Source organism: Leuciscus leuciscus, assembly GCF_965113295.1.
Source record: "Leuciscus leuciscus genome assembly, chromosome: 17".
Lineage (NCBI taxonomy): Eukaryota > Metazoa > Chordata > Actinopteri > Cypriniformes > Leuciscidae > Leuciscus > Leuciscus leuciscus.
Window position 1 is genome coordinate 23,670,248 of NC_138741.1, and position 19,403 is coordinate 23,689,650.

At 36.8% G+C, this 19,403-nt stretch overlaps 2 protein-coding genes and 1 long non-coding RNA gene across 3 annotated transcripts; 2 read left to right on the top strand and 1 right to left on the bottom strand.

Moving 5' to 3' along the window:
- Positions 1–486: 486 nt before the first annotated feature.
- On the top strand, positions 487–1,636 carry LOC309479794. The gene is made up of 3 exons (XR_014199439.1): positions 487–1,227; positions 1,320–1,384; positions 1,477–1,636. It is a non-coding gene; the product is annotated as an uncharacterized lncRNA (long non-coding RNA).
- Positions 1,637–8,212: 6,576 nt separating this feature from the next.
- On the top strand, positions 8,213–13,033 carry col10a1a (collagen, type X, alpha 1a). The gene is made up of 3 exons (XM_082142745.1): positions 8,213–8,334; positions 8,605–8,746; positions 10,649–13,033. The coding sequence occupies exons 2-3, from the start codon at positions 8,620–8,622 to the stop codon at positions 12,487–12,489; spliced, it is 1,968 nt and encodes a 655-aa protein (XP_081998871.1). The 5' UTR covers positions 8,213–8,334; positions 8,605–8,619; the 3' UTR covers positions 12,490–13,033.
- A 1,078-nt stretch (positions 13,034–14,111) lies between these two features.
- On the bottom strand, positions 14,112–16,889 carry marcksb (myristoylated alanine-rich protein kinase C substrate b). Its single transcript, XM_082142746.1, has 2 exons — positions 16,536–16,889; positions 14,112–15,712 (listed from the first exon to the last, which is right to left on the bottom strand). The coding sequence occupies exons 1-2, from the start codon at positions 16,620–16,622 to the stop codon at positions 15,101–15,103; spliced, it is 699 nt and encodes a 232-aa protein (XP_081998872.1). The 5' UTR covers positions 16,623–16,889; the 3' UTR covers positions 14,112–15,100.
- Positions 16,890–19,403: the final 2,514 nt, after the last annotated feature.

A 19,403-nucleotide genomic window follows, 5' to 3' on the forward strand; every position in this document is an offset into this window, starting at 1 on the left:
ATGAGGCTCATTCTCGTGTTATACAGCACGTTTGAGCTTCAGCAAGAACCAATGAGGTTCATTTTCATGTTATACAGCACGTTTGAGCTTCCTCAAGAGTTTTTTTCTTGGGCATTAAGCAGGTTCGGTTGAGCTTCTGCACTGTTAGACTTTTCTGTAATTTCTACAGTTATTTACTTTAAATCCCCCAGTATTATACTGCTATTTCTCTTTACAGTAAATAACTGTGATTCCAATTGCATCATGGGAATTTTCTGTGACGTCTAACACCACATACAGAGACTTACTGTATTTTTTAAATTTGCTGTATACTACTGTATTTGACGTAACTGCCTCTCTGGCTGGCACCATTCCACCGTGCTTTTTATTTCCTAATTTTTGCCTTACACCACGTGTCTACAACGCTATAATAGCCAGAGGCTGTCTATATTGGACACATTGAAGCGACCGGACCTTTAAATGCAAACCTGTTTATCCCTTGTAAGAACTAGTGCGAGCGCTTGGACTCGTATCGGACTACGTCTGAAATATAACGGCCGCGGCGCATCACTACACTGTCTGGGATTTGTCGTGTCGCGTCAGACAGACATCCAGTGTAGGTAATGGGGTCTGTCTTTTGTTGGATCGCGACGTTCGTGTCTGGCCAGGGGAAGAGACGGAATTCACTTCACCGAGAGAGAGAGATCAGCAAGCAAGGTAAAAAACAAAAAACAAAAAAAAACATTCTGTGTATGTTGACAGGATTGTGCCCAGTTTAACGTATGTTATAACGTTAACGTTAGCCTAACGTTACTCGTCGTCAACATGGCGGTAACGAACTTTACCATGGTAAACTGAGCTAACGTTTCATTTTACACACTTTGTTAGATTATTGAATTGTCGAGTTAAAATATGCCAACGAGCAACGCGTTTACATTAACAATAAATGTGAATAAACTAATGTGAAATTCTGTTTATATCTTAATGTTGGCCTACTGATGAGAACCTTTATAGTTTTAGCATTAGTTTGCAAACTATACCATATTATAGTTTTTTTTTTTTATGGAATTTAATATTTACTTCCATTTTTGTGTTTAAAGGCAACTGCAACAAAGCGCCAATTCGCGCCAGTGACTTAGCAAGATTCCAGAGGTAGGCCAGCCCATTTGTGATATATTTTGAGAAGTTTGCTGAAATGATTAGCATACACTATGTGAAAATTGCTTTTGAGCCACTGGTACAGACTAGGTAGCTAACAATATCTTATAAAATCTCTATAAAATTGGCTAACTTTATATCAAATAAGTGACCTTTGCATTATGTCTAACTTTATTACACAGCAAATGAACCAATCAGAAGATGGACCATTGTCTTTGTTCAGTCTCACCAGATTAAATGTATCCAGGTAAGCACTGCAGTAAAACTCTCACTAAGACCAAATCTAGCATTCTAAACAACTTAAGTTTATATTTTTGCATTATTTTTATATTTTATTAGCCAGCGACTCTACCATTGCAGTTCCACCTGACTAGGAAGGTCCTAATATCAGCGCACAGGTGGGTTAACTACTGTAGGAAGGAGAACGATCATCACACAGTGATTTCTTGCATGTATCTTACTGTGTATTTGTCTCAAACAGGTACTCCTTCACTGCAGACAAGCTGAAATGGGCTAAAATCATCTATTTCAGTCGTTCAACTTCTTTCTATGCATCTCAGCATTTTTGGACAGAATTTAGGATTTGTAAGTATTAAAATTTAATCTGGCATAATTTAATTTAGTTCTTTTGTATGCTATTTATTGACAAAAGCTGTTTACAAATATATATTCTTAAGTTTTTGTGAAAATAATAATAAAAATTAACAAAAAAGGTTAAAAATAATGTGACACTAATATTCTCTCTCTCTCTCTCTCTCTCTCTCTCTCTCTCTCTCATATAGTTTTGGAACCGGGATCTCCTCTGAAGGACTGAGTACATTTGTGTTTGTGGGCACGCATGCAGACCAGGGAACACTCTGATGTTGTCAATCAAGTTCTGAACAGGAACCAATCTTTGGAGAAGTTCATTTATTCACAAAGGTGGACAAAAACATTGTGTTGGCTTTTTAAAGATTATTTTGATGATGACTTTTACTCCTATGCTGTAGAAAAGATGGAGTAGACAGTCAGACATTGATAATAATAATAAATGTTTCTTGAGCATCAAAGAGACTTCTTTCAAAAACATTACGCCACTTAAATACTACTTTTGGCCACCAGTGTACATGAATCCAACACATTTTTGGAAATAAGTGAAATTATTTTTAAGGTGGGGTTATGTGTCTTGTATTGTGAAAAGAACTGTGTTTTGTCCTGTTTTGGACATTTCCTTTTTGAATGCTTAAAAATGTATTTATATTCTGCAGTTTTATGAATGTAATGGTTGATATTTCATTATAATACTTGTATAAGCTAAACAACCAATGACTCTACATTCATTTAGTCAAATGCTAATGTTTTGTTTATGATTTTATGTATGTTTTCAAAAATGTTTGCAGTGAAGGACAGCACATAATGTGTTAATTTAACACGTTTACACATCTTTGTGCTAACCTCTCTGACATATTTACTTTGTTAAAATCATTAACACAAAAAATGTTGTCTCTAAACTTACCCATTAATGTGTAAAAATTTCACACATCATTTCCAGCATTGGCATGTTTATTTTGTGATATATATGAAATGTTTTAAATAAAAAAATGGTATTTTGTGATAACTTTGTCTAATTGGTTTGTATGAAAGTAGTACTTATGTAGGATAAAAATAAAATTAATCATATATCAAAATTATCAAATCTAATTTATATTTAGTACAAATAAAAATAATTACAGTAGTGTACTGATTAGCTTAGTTTTTACAGTAATGCACTGTACTGATTAGCTTCGTTTTTACAGTAATGCACTGTATTACACAAAACTGAAATACGGTTTGGTACTGTAACTCTTAATTACAGTAACTTACTGGCAACAGTGTTGCCAGTAAGTTACTGTAAAAAACCCTTGAAAAGTCTAACAGTGTGTTTATATTCGCTGATCAATGTATGTGAATAAAAGCCTAAATTAAATCTGTTCATTATATAAAGCGAACGAGTCTCTTCCGAAAATGGCTCAATTCATATGGATTAATTTTAAGATCTCTTTATAAACTTTTTGAAGCATCAAAGTGGTAGTTGCGTAGCTGTCAACGGAGGGACAGAAATCTCTTGGGTTACATAAAAAAAGATTTTCATTTGTGTTCTGAAGATGAACGAAAGTCTTACGGGATGAGGGTCATGAGGGTGAGTAATTAATGACAGAATTTAAATTCTTTGGGTGAACTATCCCTTTAATTTAAATATTTGTGATTTATGTATTGGTATCAGCATTTTGATTAAAATATTTTTTTTATCAAAATGCACAAATATTTTTTAATGACAAAACATCTGCAATGCAATGAAATATTGCAATTTCTATGCTACTGTCATGATCCCGGTGTTGAAAGTGTTTTAAGTTGAAATGTCCTTTACCATTGTTTCTATGTTCACTTCCTGTATTCAGTGACTGTTTCCCTTGTTTTGCCTGCCTTGTTTGTTACCATAGCCACCATCGTTCATTTCCATGACATCTTATCACCAACACCTGTCCCTAGTCAGTCTTGTCTGCCCCATATAGCCCTTGTGTTTCACTTGTTCCCTTTCAGTCATTGAATGCACGTTCTCTGGTTTATCGTGTGTCCTCCCATTACGCGTTTTCATTGTTTACGCCAGTTATCTTGACCGTGTGGATTATTTTAATAAACTTAAACCTGCACGTGAATCCGTCATTCCAGCCTCCTCCTTTGCCCACCTGAATGTCTCATCCATAATAGTTGCTGCCATTTTTTTTTTTTCTCTCTGTATTTTTCTTTTACTTTTGAATGGTCATTAATACAGAAAAATGTTTTTTTCTTTTTTCTTTATAGTATCCACCAGCATGGATTTAAGCAGGGATTTTTTTCATACTTCACCCAAAAATAAAATTAAAAAGTCTTCTTTGGAACACAAAATAATTGCTTTTTTTTTTTTTTTTCATAATGAAAGTTGATGGCGTCCAATGTTTCTTATGTTCCACAAGAGAAAGAAACCCATACTGGTTTGGAACAACATGAGGGTGATAAAATCGTGACAGAATTAAAAAATGTAGGTGAACTGCCCCTTTAAGAGCATTGTTGTAGAATGTTAGTGTCTGCAATGACAATTAATTCACTTTTTTTAACAATAGTTCTGTAGGTAAACGCTTAATTCAGATGTATAGTATCTTGTTAATTTTATAAATGCCTAATGCAGGCCATAATGGTTATTATTAAAGTAAGATGGTAACCACAACAAGAGTGTCAGAGAGGGTAATGAGTTTAACAGAGGCCTACATGGCTGAAAGACAATGTATTTCTTTCATTTGCTATTTTTTCCTCTGTTACTGCAAAGTGAAGTCACCATAACCTAAGTGCTGTGTCATTTTATGGTCCTATGACACAGCCCATAAAAAGAAAACTAAATCACTTACATGACAGTATAGCCTTTTAATGACCTAGCAAACAGAAGCACGTTTTCATCAGATGGACACATCTTGAGATCTCAGGTTGTGAGTTGAGTGATGAAAAACCCTCTATGCTGCTCGTTTTGACAGTTTTCAAAAGAACTTTTAAATGAACAGAACCTGAAAATGTTACAAAAAGACAGACTCCACCCATACTTGCTCTGTCATTAAACTAAATGTCAGTAGCATTTTGAGTCACTCGCCTCCTTAGTGGGTTGTAAACACAAACATAGTTTGCAAAAATGAATGTTTGCTTGAGACTTCACTGCAGGAGGTGCAATGACACATTTAGAAAGAACTGTTGTCAGCAGAGGAAAGTGTTCACGGAGTTAGCACCACTTAAAGGGATAGCTCACCCAAAAATGTGAAGTTTGTCACTAGTTACTCATCCTCATGCCATTCCTTACCCATATTATGTTATTCTTTGTTATCTCTGGAACACAGAAGGAAAGATTCCAGATGTTCTTCACTAATAATCTTGTCTTCCAGAGAGAATCTGAACTCAACCAGATCAGTTCAGTAATGATGAATTCTTTTTGCATTTGTTCATTTAGCAGATGCTTTTATCCGTGATTTACAAATCTCATAGAGCCAAAAATATTCATATAATGCCAAGTTTACAATATGTTTTTGGAATGATTCTTTTCAGTGAACCAGTTCATCCACTTATGATCTTAAGATCTGTATCTTCAGTTCAACTCAATGACTCAATTCAATTCAGTTAAACTAATTCATTTCAGTTAGTTAATTACATTTTAGTTTGTTCAAAACACAAAGCTATCAAGCTATTTAGCGTGACATACTGCTGTTCAAAAGATTTTTTGAAAGAAGTTAATACTTTTATTCAGCAAGGATGTATTAAATTGATAAAAGGTGAAAGTAAAGACCTACATTGTTACAAAAATAATGTCAATAAAATGTTCAAATAAATGGTGTTGCTTTTTAACTTTATAATCATCAAAGAATCCTAAAAAATGTATTGAGCAGCACATTTTCAACATTGATAATGTCAATACATGTTTCTTGAGCCAAAAATCAGCATATTAGAATGATTTCTGAAGGATCATGTGACACTGAAGACTGGAGTAATGATGCTGAAAATTCAGCTTTGACATCACAGAAATAAATTATATTTTAAAATATATTGAAACAGTTATTTTAAATTGTAATAATAGGCCATATAACAATATTTTACTGTTTTTATTGTATTTTTGATAGAATAAATGCAGCCTTGGTGAGCATAAGACACTTCTTTCAAAAACCTCAGATTTTCAACAAATCTTTCTGACCCTAAACTTTGAATGGTAGTGTACATGGTCACAAATGTCCTTGTAAAAAACCTTTCACCTTTTGTGTTATACATAAAGATCACAAACAGGTTTAAAGTGACATAAGAGTGATTAAATGATCACACAATCTTCCTTTTAGGTGAACTATCCCTTTAAATACAACACTGTTGATCGCATCAGAATTAAAGGAAGAGGAAAAATCCTGTCTTTGGAAAAAATTAAGTGTCTGAGTGTAGGTTGTAATCAAACGCGTGCTGCAGACAGCTGATAATGTGATCTTTCTTTTAGATGTCATGCCATGTCTATAAAACAGCATGTCTTCAAATTCTCAGCAATGCAGTATTTTACCAAGTCTAAGAAGTTGGTTTTTCAGGAGCAGAACATGTTAAAACAATGCTTGTCAACTGCAATTATTGTTCAAAACTATTTAGTAAGCTATTTTAAGGCACCACTTTGGAAAATTATACTTGATTGAGACTAATTCAGAAAATTGGAGATGTTGAAACAAACTTCATGTTCAGGGAACACTTAATGATACACTATGTGGCATACATCTTCCATCATGTGTGCAAAAGGGATCTTCCATTCTGTAAACAGGAGTAAGCCTACATCATATGGAATCGTATGGGCAGAACCATGCAGATATATTATTATGTAAAGATTTAGGAGCTGTTGCCTGCCGCACATAGCTGATCATGATCATACCTCAAGACCACTCTTGTGTTGTAGAGGGTATGATTAATTGGGTGTGCACGTTTCCCATGCGCCCAAAAATAAAACCCAGCAGCAGCCTCAGAACGTGAGGGAGAGCTGTGTGAAAAAACCTAATTTAAGGAAATAAAACATGATGAAAGGAGCATAATGGCAAGAAATGCCCAGTGATGAAGATGCTGACAAATCCGAAAACATTCAAAAAGACATGGACTTAAAGAGTACTGTACAAAATGTGCGCCCCCTTCTGGACGCTTTGTTGAATTCTCATCGTCGCCCCCCTCACAAGAGGGTAAAAAAGTCAAAGTCAGATGTATTTTCCAGAACGTCTTTTTATATATTCTTTATTAGCTGTTTCTGGGTGAAGCACTTACAAAAATACACACGTAAAGAACCATAAACTTGTTTGGCCTGAAATAGTAAATTTTATGAAAGCCTCACACACTCTCTGAACAGACTCGCTGAACAAACAAGAGTCAAAGTGGCTCCTGTATGAGCATTTCTCAAGGAAAAGAGTTAAATGTGTTCAGACACATTTGGATCTTTCGTGTTTGTTGTTATGGACAGCGGCAGGTTTTCAGTTCCCACACCAACCTGCTGAATCTCTCTTCCATCCTTATGTTTTTTTATATGTTTTTCTGGGAGAAATTCAAATGCACCAGACAGTCCCAAAAAAAGTGAGGAATTTGTAAAAACAAACAGCCAGACAAGGCTAAACTTTTCAGACAAATCAATTTTCAATAGCATTTATATTTATTTAATTATTACAGACACTTTTTATCTGTTTAAAAATTGCAAGTGTCTATAATTTGAAATTTCTAAATGCATAGCTAGATAGATAGCTAGATAGCTAGATAGATAGATAGCTAGATAGATAGATAGATAGATAGATAGATAGATAGATAGATAGATAGATAGATAGATAGATAGATAGATAGATAGATAGATAGATGGACAGAGATAGATAGATAGATAGATAGATAGATAGATAGATAGATAGATAGATAGATAGATAGATAGATAGATAGATAGATAGATAGATGGACAGAGATAGATGGACAGAGATAGATGGACAGAGATAGATGGACAGAGATAGATAGATAGATAGATAGATAGATAGATAGATAGATAGATAGATAGATAGATAGATAGATAGATAGATAGATAGATAGATATTTACAAATGTATATTTGTGTATAATATACTACAATATTATATAATATTATATATGTGTGTATATTTCCAACAAATTACACAAAACACAATTGCAATGCTAAAAGCCCAAAAAAAAGAAACCCCCCACACTGTTAAAAAAAAGTCACTCATTTCAATGTCAATTATTGTTTACATCATGTTTCTAAAGATAACAGCATTACATATAGGGAAGTACACATCATACAGACCATCCATACCCTAAATTTGACATTTTCAACCCAAATTTAGGACTAAAATGCATCTTTTGCAGCTTTGAGGGGAGCTTAACAAGATCTAATCATGGGTCTAAACACTCAAAGCAAAAGCCATCCTGAAGTGACATGCCAACAGTGGGCAAATCTGCTTGGTAATTACAGCCTTGCGATGAGAGGGGAGGTACTAGTGTGGTAGGTGCTTTTTTAATGATGCAAAGGCCAGATATGGTATAAAAACCCTCATCATTGTGCTAGGCAGCAGCAGATCCTGTCTGGCTCTTACCACAAGGATATTCAGAAGTGGGAGCCGTGGCTGTGTTCAACTTTTTATTTATTTGGAACCCAAGTATGCCGGTAGGTGTCCATTTTATATCTTCTACTTTGTTTTTTTAGGCCTTGATACTGAGGGACATCTATCAGCAGGTGCAGATGGGAGGGTGTTCTTATACTACTTTGAGTTATGGGTTAAACAAAGTTATTCATAATGGAATGGAAGTTGAAATCATAGTTTATGATTTATCAGCTGTTGCTTACTTTAAAAATGGACTAATGAACTAATTGTTCCATTTGAATGTTTCAGTGTTCTTTACATCATCACTTCTAACTCTTTCAATTCCATTGCAGATTTGACCTCAGAGAATGGAACTACGAGTAGCAAGCATTCTTCTTCTCCTGGTGGCCTTGACGGCTGCCCATGGTGAGAGATATGTTGTCAAGAAGGTGATGAAGGCCCCCCAGTACCAGCCTTACTCAGTGAAAAGCCAAGGTATGTGTTTAAAATTGAAAAATGCTTTTATTTGCTTTCTGCAGTGTACTGAAGATATATGTTTCCAAATAAGATGTTTGATCTAAAGACGTATTAACACATTCAGTTTAAGTGTAGGCAAAACAAAACAATTAGGTATGCGCATAAAAAAGCTCCACTGGTAGTTCGGCACACTGATTGGGTACTGATACACAGTGCTTCCTCCAGTAGTATAATGCAACCTGTCTAAGCTTTTGAATATGCAAATTGCAGATTCATGTCATGCCTCTAGATACGTCTCTGTCTCTGACTACATACCGGAAGTTGTTTTTTTTAGTTTAGGTGGTAAAAATGCATTTTACATCCAACGGATCCTTTAGTGCATCTTTGTATACTTTCTCCACATATCCTTCAACAAATTCCAGTTTGGAGTATTCCACCATAAGTTGAAGGATGTACGAAATATTCAAAATGTTAAATCTTGTAACATTTTCTTATATAATGCTTAACTGCACTGTTTGATAAAATATTCAAAGTTCAAATATAATCATTTAATTGGTGATATTGTACAACAAAATACTGCACAGATTTATACAATTTGTTTGAGCAGAAGTTATTCAGTTTTGTTTTAGATTTCAAAGGATATGCCTGTTAAAATCAACAAACTTTTGAAGGTTATGAACAGCTTTTTAGAATTAGTCTCTAGAGACATGTTGAAAAGTGATTTGTCTGGGTGTGTCACAGCAAAATCTAGACACATCTGTTTCATTAAAGCTGTGCCTCCAAGAATGACCTTTGGTATGATGTAGTTTACAAACCAATAGATTTGACCACATGAAGGCAATTATAAAACTGGAGTCCTAGCTGCATATGTATTACATATACATTCTTTTTGTACATTTTATAATTCCACTGGAGATATTTTCATTTTATTTTCTTCCATCACTGAGTATCTCTACCCTATATATATATATATATATATATATATATATATATATATATATATATATATATATCTCTAGTGGAAATATATAAATATATATATACTCCACTAGAGATTAGATTCTCTAGTGGAATTATAAAATGCACAAAAAGAATATGTATTGTAATTCAATCCTGAAAAATATAATATATTCTTGGAGGCCTTTGTCAAGTCAAGTTTATTTATGAACAATACAGCAAAAACGAATTACAGGAATGAAAAGTTTCTGAAGGCTTCAGAGAAAAGAATAAAATAGAATAATAAAAAATTAAAAAATGAAGTTAAAACCAAAACATTTGAGGCAAGCACTTTTTCACAAAAAATACAAAAAGATAAGAAAAGGTATTTCACTTGACACAAATACATGTATATGTATAGATATGCATCAGTGATAATCAAGGTTTGAAGTTTAAAACGTATTATTTCTGATGTCTGAAAACTGTGTTTTGATAAAAAGGGACTTGAATAATAAAAAAAGACTTAATACATATCAACATTCTCGAAGATACTGACTTCCTGCTGTTTTAGAAGACAGCTTTATTGGAAAAAACATGTAGTTATATATGTACGGTATATGAAATGTTGTTCAATAATAAAAATTTTAACAATGTAGAAATGGGTAAAAAGGCACCATTTGTTCATTGGAACACATTTTAGTCACACATTTTTGTAGTCTGTCTAATTTGTATCTGATATGGTCCTCTAGGTCCTTTTCTCAATTTTTTGTTTATACTGGTATATTGTACTTATATGATATATTGTAGTATATTATACTTTTTAAATAATTTACATACACTATAGAATTGCATGAAAAACATTCAATTACAGTTCCAAAATGACAATTCCACCTATGACTGATTATTGAATGAATACAGTTATTGCCACTGCCATACAAACTGATTATGAGTATTGCCACTGATAAACTTCTTGTTTTATTCCAGTGGTATCAGTAGCAGGAGAACCAGGCATCCCTGGTGAGCCCGGCCAACCTGGACCTCCTGGCCCCCCTGGACCCGCAGGAGAAGATGGTGAAGGACTGCCAGGGCCACAGGGACCTCCTGGACCACCTGGTCCTACTGGTTACTCTGCACCTGGAAAACCTGGTTCTCCAGGTGGACCCGGCAAACCCGGAGCCACAGGTGCACCTGGACATAAAGGAGACACTGGTGCAACTGGTCCTCAAGGCCCCAGAGGCATGCCTGGTCCTGCTGGTAGCCCTGGACCTGCAGGCATTTCTGCAACAGGCAAACCTGGACCAGCAGGTCTTCCAGGAGCAATGGGACCACGTGGAGAGTCAGGTCTTAAAGGACATCCAGGTATTCCTGGTCTGCCAGGACAAAAAGGAGAAAGAGGCTATGGGGTTCAGGGGCCACCAGGTGAGAGAGGTCCAGCAGGAGTAGTGGGTCCTTCAGGGAAGCCTGGTGAGCCTGGTGTTGGAAGACCTGGCAAAGCTGGACATCCTGGTGAACCTGGTAAATCAGGCTCACCTGGCCGTGATGGAGAATCTGGACCAATGGGTGCAACAGGTCCAAAAGGTCAAACGGGTGCTCCTGGAATTGGAATGCCTGGCAAGCCAGGTGAAAATGGTGCTCCAGGTATTCCTGGATCTACTGGCCCCAAAGGTTCACAAGGCGCAGCTGGTGCTCCTGGTGCTCCTGGTGTTCCAGGTTATGGTAAACCAGGTGAACCTGGTGTAAAAGGTGAGAGAGGAGTAGCTGGTAGCCCAGGTACAACAGGTCAGAAAGGTGAGCCAGGTGCTAAAGGGCACACTGGATATCCAGGTGCTACTGGTCCTGTGGGCCCAGCTGGTTCTCAAGGTTCAAGAGGTTTCCCGGGTGAGAGGGGGGCAACAGGTGATAAGGGTGATCAAGGTCCAATGGGACCTCCAGGGCTGAAGGGGCACAAGGGAGAACAGGGAGCCCAAGGTGTTGAAGGCAAGCAGGGATATACAGGGGCAACAGGACAACCTGGTCCAAGAGGAGCTACAGGTGCTCCTGGTAACAAAGGAGATACTGGTAACACAGGTGCTCCTGGTACCCCAGGAACACCCGGACCTGTTGGACCAAAGGGTCTTCCAGGATATACTGGAGCAGCAGGTGAAAAGGGAGAGGAAGGAGCCCCTGGAGCTAGAGGCCCCGTTGGCCCAGCAGGTCCTTCAGGCCTACCTGGGGTTAAAGGCCACCCGGGTCTTCCTGGATCACCTGGCCCAGCCGGTTTGGCTGCCAAGGGAATTCCTGGACCTCAGGGTCCACCTGGACTTCCTGGATCTGATGGGTCTCCTGGACTTCCAGGTCCTATTGGACCTCCCGGCCCTCCTGGACCTCCTGGAGAGGTCATGTTTGAGAAGGCCCAAGGTGAGACTACATACCCAGTTCTTGTCAAAAGTCCTGTGTCTGCATTCACTGTTGCAACTGTGACACCTTATCCTCCATCTGGTACCCCAATTAAGTTTGATCAGATTGTGTATAATGCAGAGCAGCATTATGATCCTGAGACAGGTCTGTTCACCTGCCAGATTCCAGGAATTTATTACTTCTCCTATAGCGTGCATGTGAACGGAGCTAATGCTTTAGTGGCACTTTATAAAAATAGTGATCCAGTCATGTTTACCTATGATGAGTACAACAAGGGATTTGTGGATCAGATGTCTGGTAGTTCTGTCCTTCAGCTCAATGAGCAGGACACTGTTTATATTCAGATCCCTGATGATGAGGCCAATGGTGTTTTTGCTGCCGATAATGTCCATTGCTCTTTCTCTGGGTTCCTGATTGCCTCCACGTGATAAGGTGATCAAACCACATCATTTCTAAAACATCACTATTTCTCAAACATAATATCCTGTTCTGCAAACCTCAATGCACAACAGACTGTGCAATTGTTCTGAGAAATACAAGCATCTCAACTTGAAAATTCCAAGCAGTGGTGCCAAAGAGAAGGAAGTAATTTATGTAAAATGTTATCAGGGATAGCAAGACGGTTAAAACCTTAACAATTTCATTTTATGTGTGGAGAGAGCATGTGAAGAAGTGTTCTGATAATTTCTCGCCTTTTCCTCTTTTTTTTATTGTTGTCTTTTTTGATTTTTTTGTTACTGATCACAGTGGCTATTTCAATCTGTGTGTCTTATTTTTATTGTTATTGTTGTTCTTATACCCTTACTGATTAAACCGAGAGAATGCTCTTCCTGACATCTTTATTTCTGACTTGAATATTGTGAGATGGTGAAAATGATGAAAAACATTTTGAAAAACATCTACAAATGTTATCCCAAATTAAAAAAAATTATCTGTAAACCATAATAGCTGAAATAAAATATTTCCTAAAGAGTTTTTTTGTCTGTGTTTCTGTTTTAGTGTGCTGAATAATTCAGTTTGAGTCATGAGTCACTTTTTTTCCCTTTCAAACAAGGGCAACTACAAAGTGGTATACAATGCAAAAGAATTACATCAGTACACATATTTAAAATGCTATATTTCTATTTTGTTTTGGTGGTTGAAAAAAATAAATAAATCAAAAACCTGTACTTGCCAAGAGTAGTGTATTTAAAAACAGGATTGGGAAGTAAAGGAGTATGCTTTGATAACTGTTAAGTAACCAAATAGATGTGGGTTAGGTGGAGAGACAAGTCAAACAGAAGCCGCTGGGCGGAGGCAATCAGAAGCTAGGAACCACAAGCCACAGGCAGGCACTGCATTTGGAGGAGTTGAGGGATGTGGTTGAATAAAAAAAAAAAAAGAAGACAAGAGCACCTGGAGGGTAAAGTCGTTACCATCTGTGAGTGCAGAGGTAGGAGCCACAAGTTTAACATTGGCGTATAAGATGCATATACAGCATCTAAACTAGGAATAGGAATATTGGGTGAAAACACACCCATCTTGTGGTTGCTAGATTAGTGGTGGGGTTCATCTTGGAGTGCAGAAAATGCATGGTTATAAATTATATTTAGCTTCTGTGGTAGGCTAAAAACATCTGAGTAGTGTCTGTTAACATTTATTTTATACTTGGAAAGTATTTGGCTTTTCTTTAGATTTAGAAGAACGGCATTCACAAGTGCTGAGGTACTAAATACAAAAAACATAATGAAAAGTTCCTCATACCTCAAGGTCTATGTGATATGAGAAAGCGGTGGTGTAAAACATTCAAACCCTTATATAATTACTTAATTCTGTGTTTTACAATGGTACTGTTCAGTATGAGCTGGCAAATGGATTTGAGGGTAGAGATACTCAGTGATGTGGAAGACCTCCACCAAAATAACATGAAAATAAAGTTAGAAATGTTTTCTAAAAATGTCTTCTCTTGTAAAAATGTGCAAAATTGCTGTATCACAAATGATTCAAGGCAAAGACATTCATATTATAAAGAATGTTGCACAATCAATACTCAAACAAAACCACTCATATATTGTCTGTCTAAATCCTTTATTTTAGTTTTGAGTGCCCCTAAAATGAAGGGGTAAAAGAAGCATTGTGAACGATTTGCACGCAGTTACATTCCATTTAAAAATCAAGTAGAGATGGTGTTGAAGTATTTACAGGAAAGAAAAAAAAATTATCTACTTGACGATTGCACCGGCAATTTTTCAAACATTTGTGGAACTCTGCTGGAATAAAAAAAACACTTTGACTGCATTACACATGACAGGCCAAATGTTTTGATCTTAAACATTTCAGAATATTATTCTCAATGAAACAGGGTTTTTTCCAGAAAGAGAGAAAAACAAAACAAAAAAAACTTCAATTGATACCACTTATATAAAGAAAAAAAACAAACAAGATAAAGCCATTTCAACATCATAAAATCCAGCAATGACAAAAGCCAATACCAATACATAATGCTGCAGTTTTGTACAGTGCAGCTGCTGAGGTTTTAAGCACCTGTTTTGATGATTGATGTAACGGCAAAAAAAAAGAAAAAAAAAAGTGACCAATAACATCTGTAAATTGTTCAATGATGTTGTTTCTAATCGCTCCTTTTTCCACACGCTTGATTTACCCAAATAGAATGGCACCAGTACCTTCAACTAACATTTCAACTCAATGTCCTTACAACAACTAATGTAAGTTCATCTACAAAAGAAAAAAAAAAACAATTGAAACAAGCAATGCTCTATTAATCTCACTCATGCACGCACACACACACACACCCACACCCACACAACTTACACAACTGCTACAAAAAATTATGAAAAACATGGGAAAAATGTGCCTTTCACTTCCAATCATTCCATCCAACTTCCTTCCTTCAAAATGCCATATACAATGTAGTGGATGGAACAGGAATGGATGAAAGTATGGGAGAAAACAGAAGGTTTGAAATGTCATTGGTTTTGTACAAATTTTCCATGTTTGTGCTCCTCGGACTTCATCTAAAATGGGCTTTTCACCTCCATCTTACTCTGTGGCAGCGGCTGGGGCATCTGAGCTCTCTGCGGCTGCCGGTTCCTGAGGAGCAGCTTCTGCTGGCTTCTCCTCAGCGGGCTTTTCTTCGGCTACCTCATTGGATGGTTTTTCCTCATTGCTTTCGGCTGGTTCCTCAGCTTTGGGTTCCTCAGTTGGAGCCTCCGTCTTGGCCTCTTCGCTGGAGGCCTCAGGCTTGGCCTCCTCAGACTCAGGTTCGGCATCCTTCTTCTGCTCTCCGTTCTCCACAGCTGCCGCCGCCGCCGCCTCTCCACCTTCAGCATCTTTTTTGGCGCTCTTCTTAAAGGAGAAGCCGCTGAGTTTGAATGGTTTCTTAAAGGAGAAGCGCTTTTTGGTTTTGGCAGGCTCAGCGCTCGCAGGGGCAGAACCGTTTTCTTCTGTCTTGGCCGAGTCATCACCATTCGCAACGGCGGAACTTTCCGCATCCCCCTCTGGAGCGGCCTTCTCTGCGCCTCCTTCCTCTGCCTTTCCTTCCTCTGCTTTTACCTCTCCATCAGCAGAGTGCTTTCCATTGGCCTGCACGTCCTCCGTGGCAGCTTCTGCAGTTGGAGAGGCATTCCCATTGGTTTTGGCATGTCCATTCTCCTGAGGGAATAAGAAAATGCTTCATATTAGCTGTTTTTGCACTACATTTTTTTTTAAATACAACTGTTTGCATTTATTTCGCAAATTTGCAATCTATAAAAAAGCCAAGGCTATATGAAAACACTGTTTGGAGTCTATAGGTTCGCCACGTGGGTGAAGTCTCATGCACTTTGTCTGGCAGATGCTGTTGCCATCTAAGTGAAAGCGTTGCAAGATGGACGAGTAGATCCACCAGCGCTGATCAAACCGAGGAGATCATCGTGTTGAGAACATAAGCAGCCTTGCAAGGCTACTTCTAATATTAAAACCATTTCTCATATTAAATCTATGGGTTTTGTCTCGTGGCTTATTTGTACATCCATTTTATCAACAAGATGCAATAAAGGCGTGGTAATTTTACTGAAATGGCTTTGCACGACGGAAAAGCTTGATAAAGATACGAAGATAACCCCATTTTAATAATACACACACACACAAAAATCGGAATGGAATCACCGAATTTCAACGTAATCGTAATTTTATGATTTAAAAAGAAAAAATAACTCGCTGTTTAAACGCACTTATTACATTGGGGGTCTATTAGAATCAACGTGCAAATGAGAAAAATGCATTTTACACCAAATATAACTCATTTGTGCTGATCTTTTCAACATTTCAACAATAATATCATCGATATTTAATTCAAAGTGCTGATTTTCAGTGAAAAGTGGAGAGTCCCTTTGTTGATCGGCTCATTGTTCATTTGAACCGACTTGATTTTTGGTACTGCACACCCCCTCAAAACACCACACGCCTGTACAAAGATAATAATTAAAGTTATTACCTGTCCATTTGATTTATTCGCAGTCTCGACTGGTTTTTCGGCAGCAGTCTCCTCTTTTGCTCCGTTTTTGGAGATTTGCGCTCCCATGCTTTCACGCGCAACAAAGAATCGCAGATCAAATGAATGAACAAAGAGCGCGAGCTTCTCCCTCAGACGCGTCGCGTGCTCGCTCTCAAGAGCGTCTGTTTTCAAATAAAACCGCGGAAAAGAGATAACGAGAGGTAAAGCTGTGATCAACTGATCAGAGAAAAATAATAAATATAGCACTCTCTCAAATAAAATATATTATTTTGGGATACGAGGTGGGGATAATGAAATTGTTCTCTTTTGATAATGAGATGCGAGATACAACGCCCAAATACCCCTGACGTCACAGAAGAGCTATGTGAGCCAATCAGGCGCCTCCGTGAAGCCGGGGGGAGGGGTTACACTCACACACTGGAGGGGGAGGAAGCGCGCGCAACCAGCAACTGGTGATTCGGTACAAGCGAATCCAGTCACAAAGGGGTTTTTTTCTTGCTATTTTTATTTCTTTTTTGAGCATTCCTTTTATTCCCCCCCCCCATAAACCTGTCTTTAATAAAAATCTTTATTTTGGTTTCTCAAAACTGAAGGGATATAGCAAACATCATAGATTTAAATGGCTGAGTAGGCTATTCATTTGGTATTTGCTTTATCTAAATACTAGACACTTGGCCAACACATAGATTTGTGATCATTCCCAACGCTCCAACCATGGATTCCATTTTTCCAATATAAACATCCAGTCACACATTGCATGCATGATGAATTCATTCTGAGGAATCCTGGTGACCTAGATTCAGTCACAGTTTATTGTCAGCCCAGACGGAGCTGTTTTGAATGCACTGAAATAGTCTAAAGCGCACTTTCACATCACCATACTAACTCACGTCACCATGGCAACTGCTCGACATCACAGCAGATTGCTCATAAACAATAATAATATTGTCACTGTGCAATGTTGATATATTTGTTTACGTCTGAACGAGTGAATGATATGCCTGAGCAATCCAGGAAAGAGTAAAGAGAGATTAGGATTGCAAACCAAGCCCTAAACATTCAAATCTATTAATATTCCAGTCTACTAATATTCCAGTCTACACCAAACTGGTTTGTGCAAACTCGACATTTATCTTTAAAAAACTATAATGTATGATACAATTAATGTAACAGGACAAAGCCTAAATGAACAGTAGGCTAGCCTAGGCTATAAAACAAATTACGTACTTTAGGGCCCTATAATGCTAATTATGGCATTTGATCAACAACAATCTTTCAGATGTAAAAAACATGACTATATTTATAATCATTTATAATTTAACCAGTGAAGCATCACAAAAACATTTTGAAAAGTCAGCTCTCTGCATGAAGTGACTCAACAAAATCTTGATGATTATAAAATGTAGGCTATTGAAATATTTCAAAATATTTCAAAATCTTTTGATCCAATTGGCCGACGCTGTAGCAACAGATGTTGATTTAGGGCGAGAGTACTCTGGCAGAGTTTCATTTTCTAAGATTAAAACTAATAATATTGAAAATCAGCCCAAACCTTGATCTGTTTTTGCTGATTACTGATATTGAATAGTACCTCTGTAACACTGCAAGTCATATGCACACATTGCCATTTTTTGAGACATGGTATAGAGCTTTTTTGAGGCGTAGCAGTAATAGGCCTGCCATTGGTTTTTTACATGTACCAAATATATGATAATTCAGTACGATGGTGTATAGAGACCAGGGCTAGAAGTCAAGTCAGTTATAAGTCCATTTTAGAACAATCACATACCCATAAAATAATAATTTAGTCACTCCCATGTTCTTCTAAACCTGTATGACTTTCTTTGTTCTGTGAAACACAAAAGATGATGTTGGGGAGAATTCTAGGAGAATTTAGAACGACAGAGGCTGTCATTCTGTCAAACATCTCCTTTTGTTTTCCACGGAAGAAAGAACACCATACAGGTTTCAAACAACATGATTATGTTCACATAATTTAAATTTACAGGCAAACAATCCTTTTTAAGTGATTTGAACATTTCCAACATTATTGGCCAAGAAAAAAAAAAGATAGCGTTGAAAGAACACACATTTATGATGGTGTGTAAACATAATGGAATGTGATATGTAAAAAAAAAATCCTGTTGTTTTTATAAAAACATCCTGTGGTTGCCAGAATAATTCTGTAAAAAATACAGTAAAAATTTAAACATATTTACAGAACAACCTTTAAATTTTACCGTATAAAACTGTAATTTAGAAACAAGAAAATTGCAATTTAAACCGGTACATCCAACAACGCACACTGCTACTAAATCTGTTTTGTACCTTTAACATATACTGACAACCACCATAAAAGTGCCTTTCCGCAAGCTGAATTATATATAGTATACAGAATGTGCACAGAGTCATTCATGCAAACGCAAAACACTCATGGCAACACACATGACACTAAAATAATGCAAAAAAAAAATCATTACACAACAGACGATGTAACCTAAAACCCAAATGTGCATAACTGATAAAAACTATTAACATAATTATTTAAACGAAATGCTTGTCACACAGGGAATTGAATGTCAGTTTACAGTTTTCACTGTAAATAATAATTTAATGTCTTTTTTACTTCTAAAAACTGTACATTTAAAAGCATTTTACTGTTTAAATGACCGGATAGATCTTTTACAGTTTTATTACGGGAACATAGCCTACTGTTAACCTATTAACTATTTTTTTCCATAGCGGTTTTACTATATTTTACGGTTAAAATTACACAAATTGTTTTACAGTTAATTTTTAATATGCCAATTTTGGGCTTTTCAGTTAAACAATTCATGAAACAGCAAA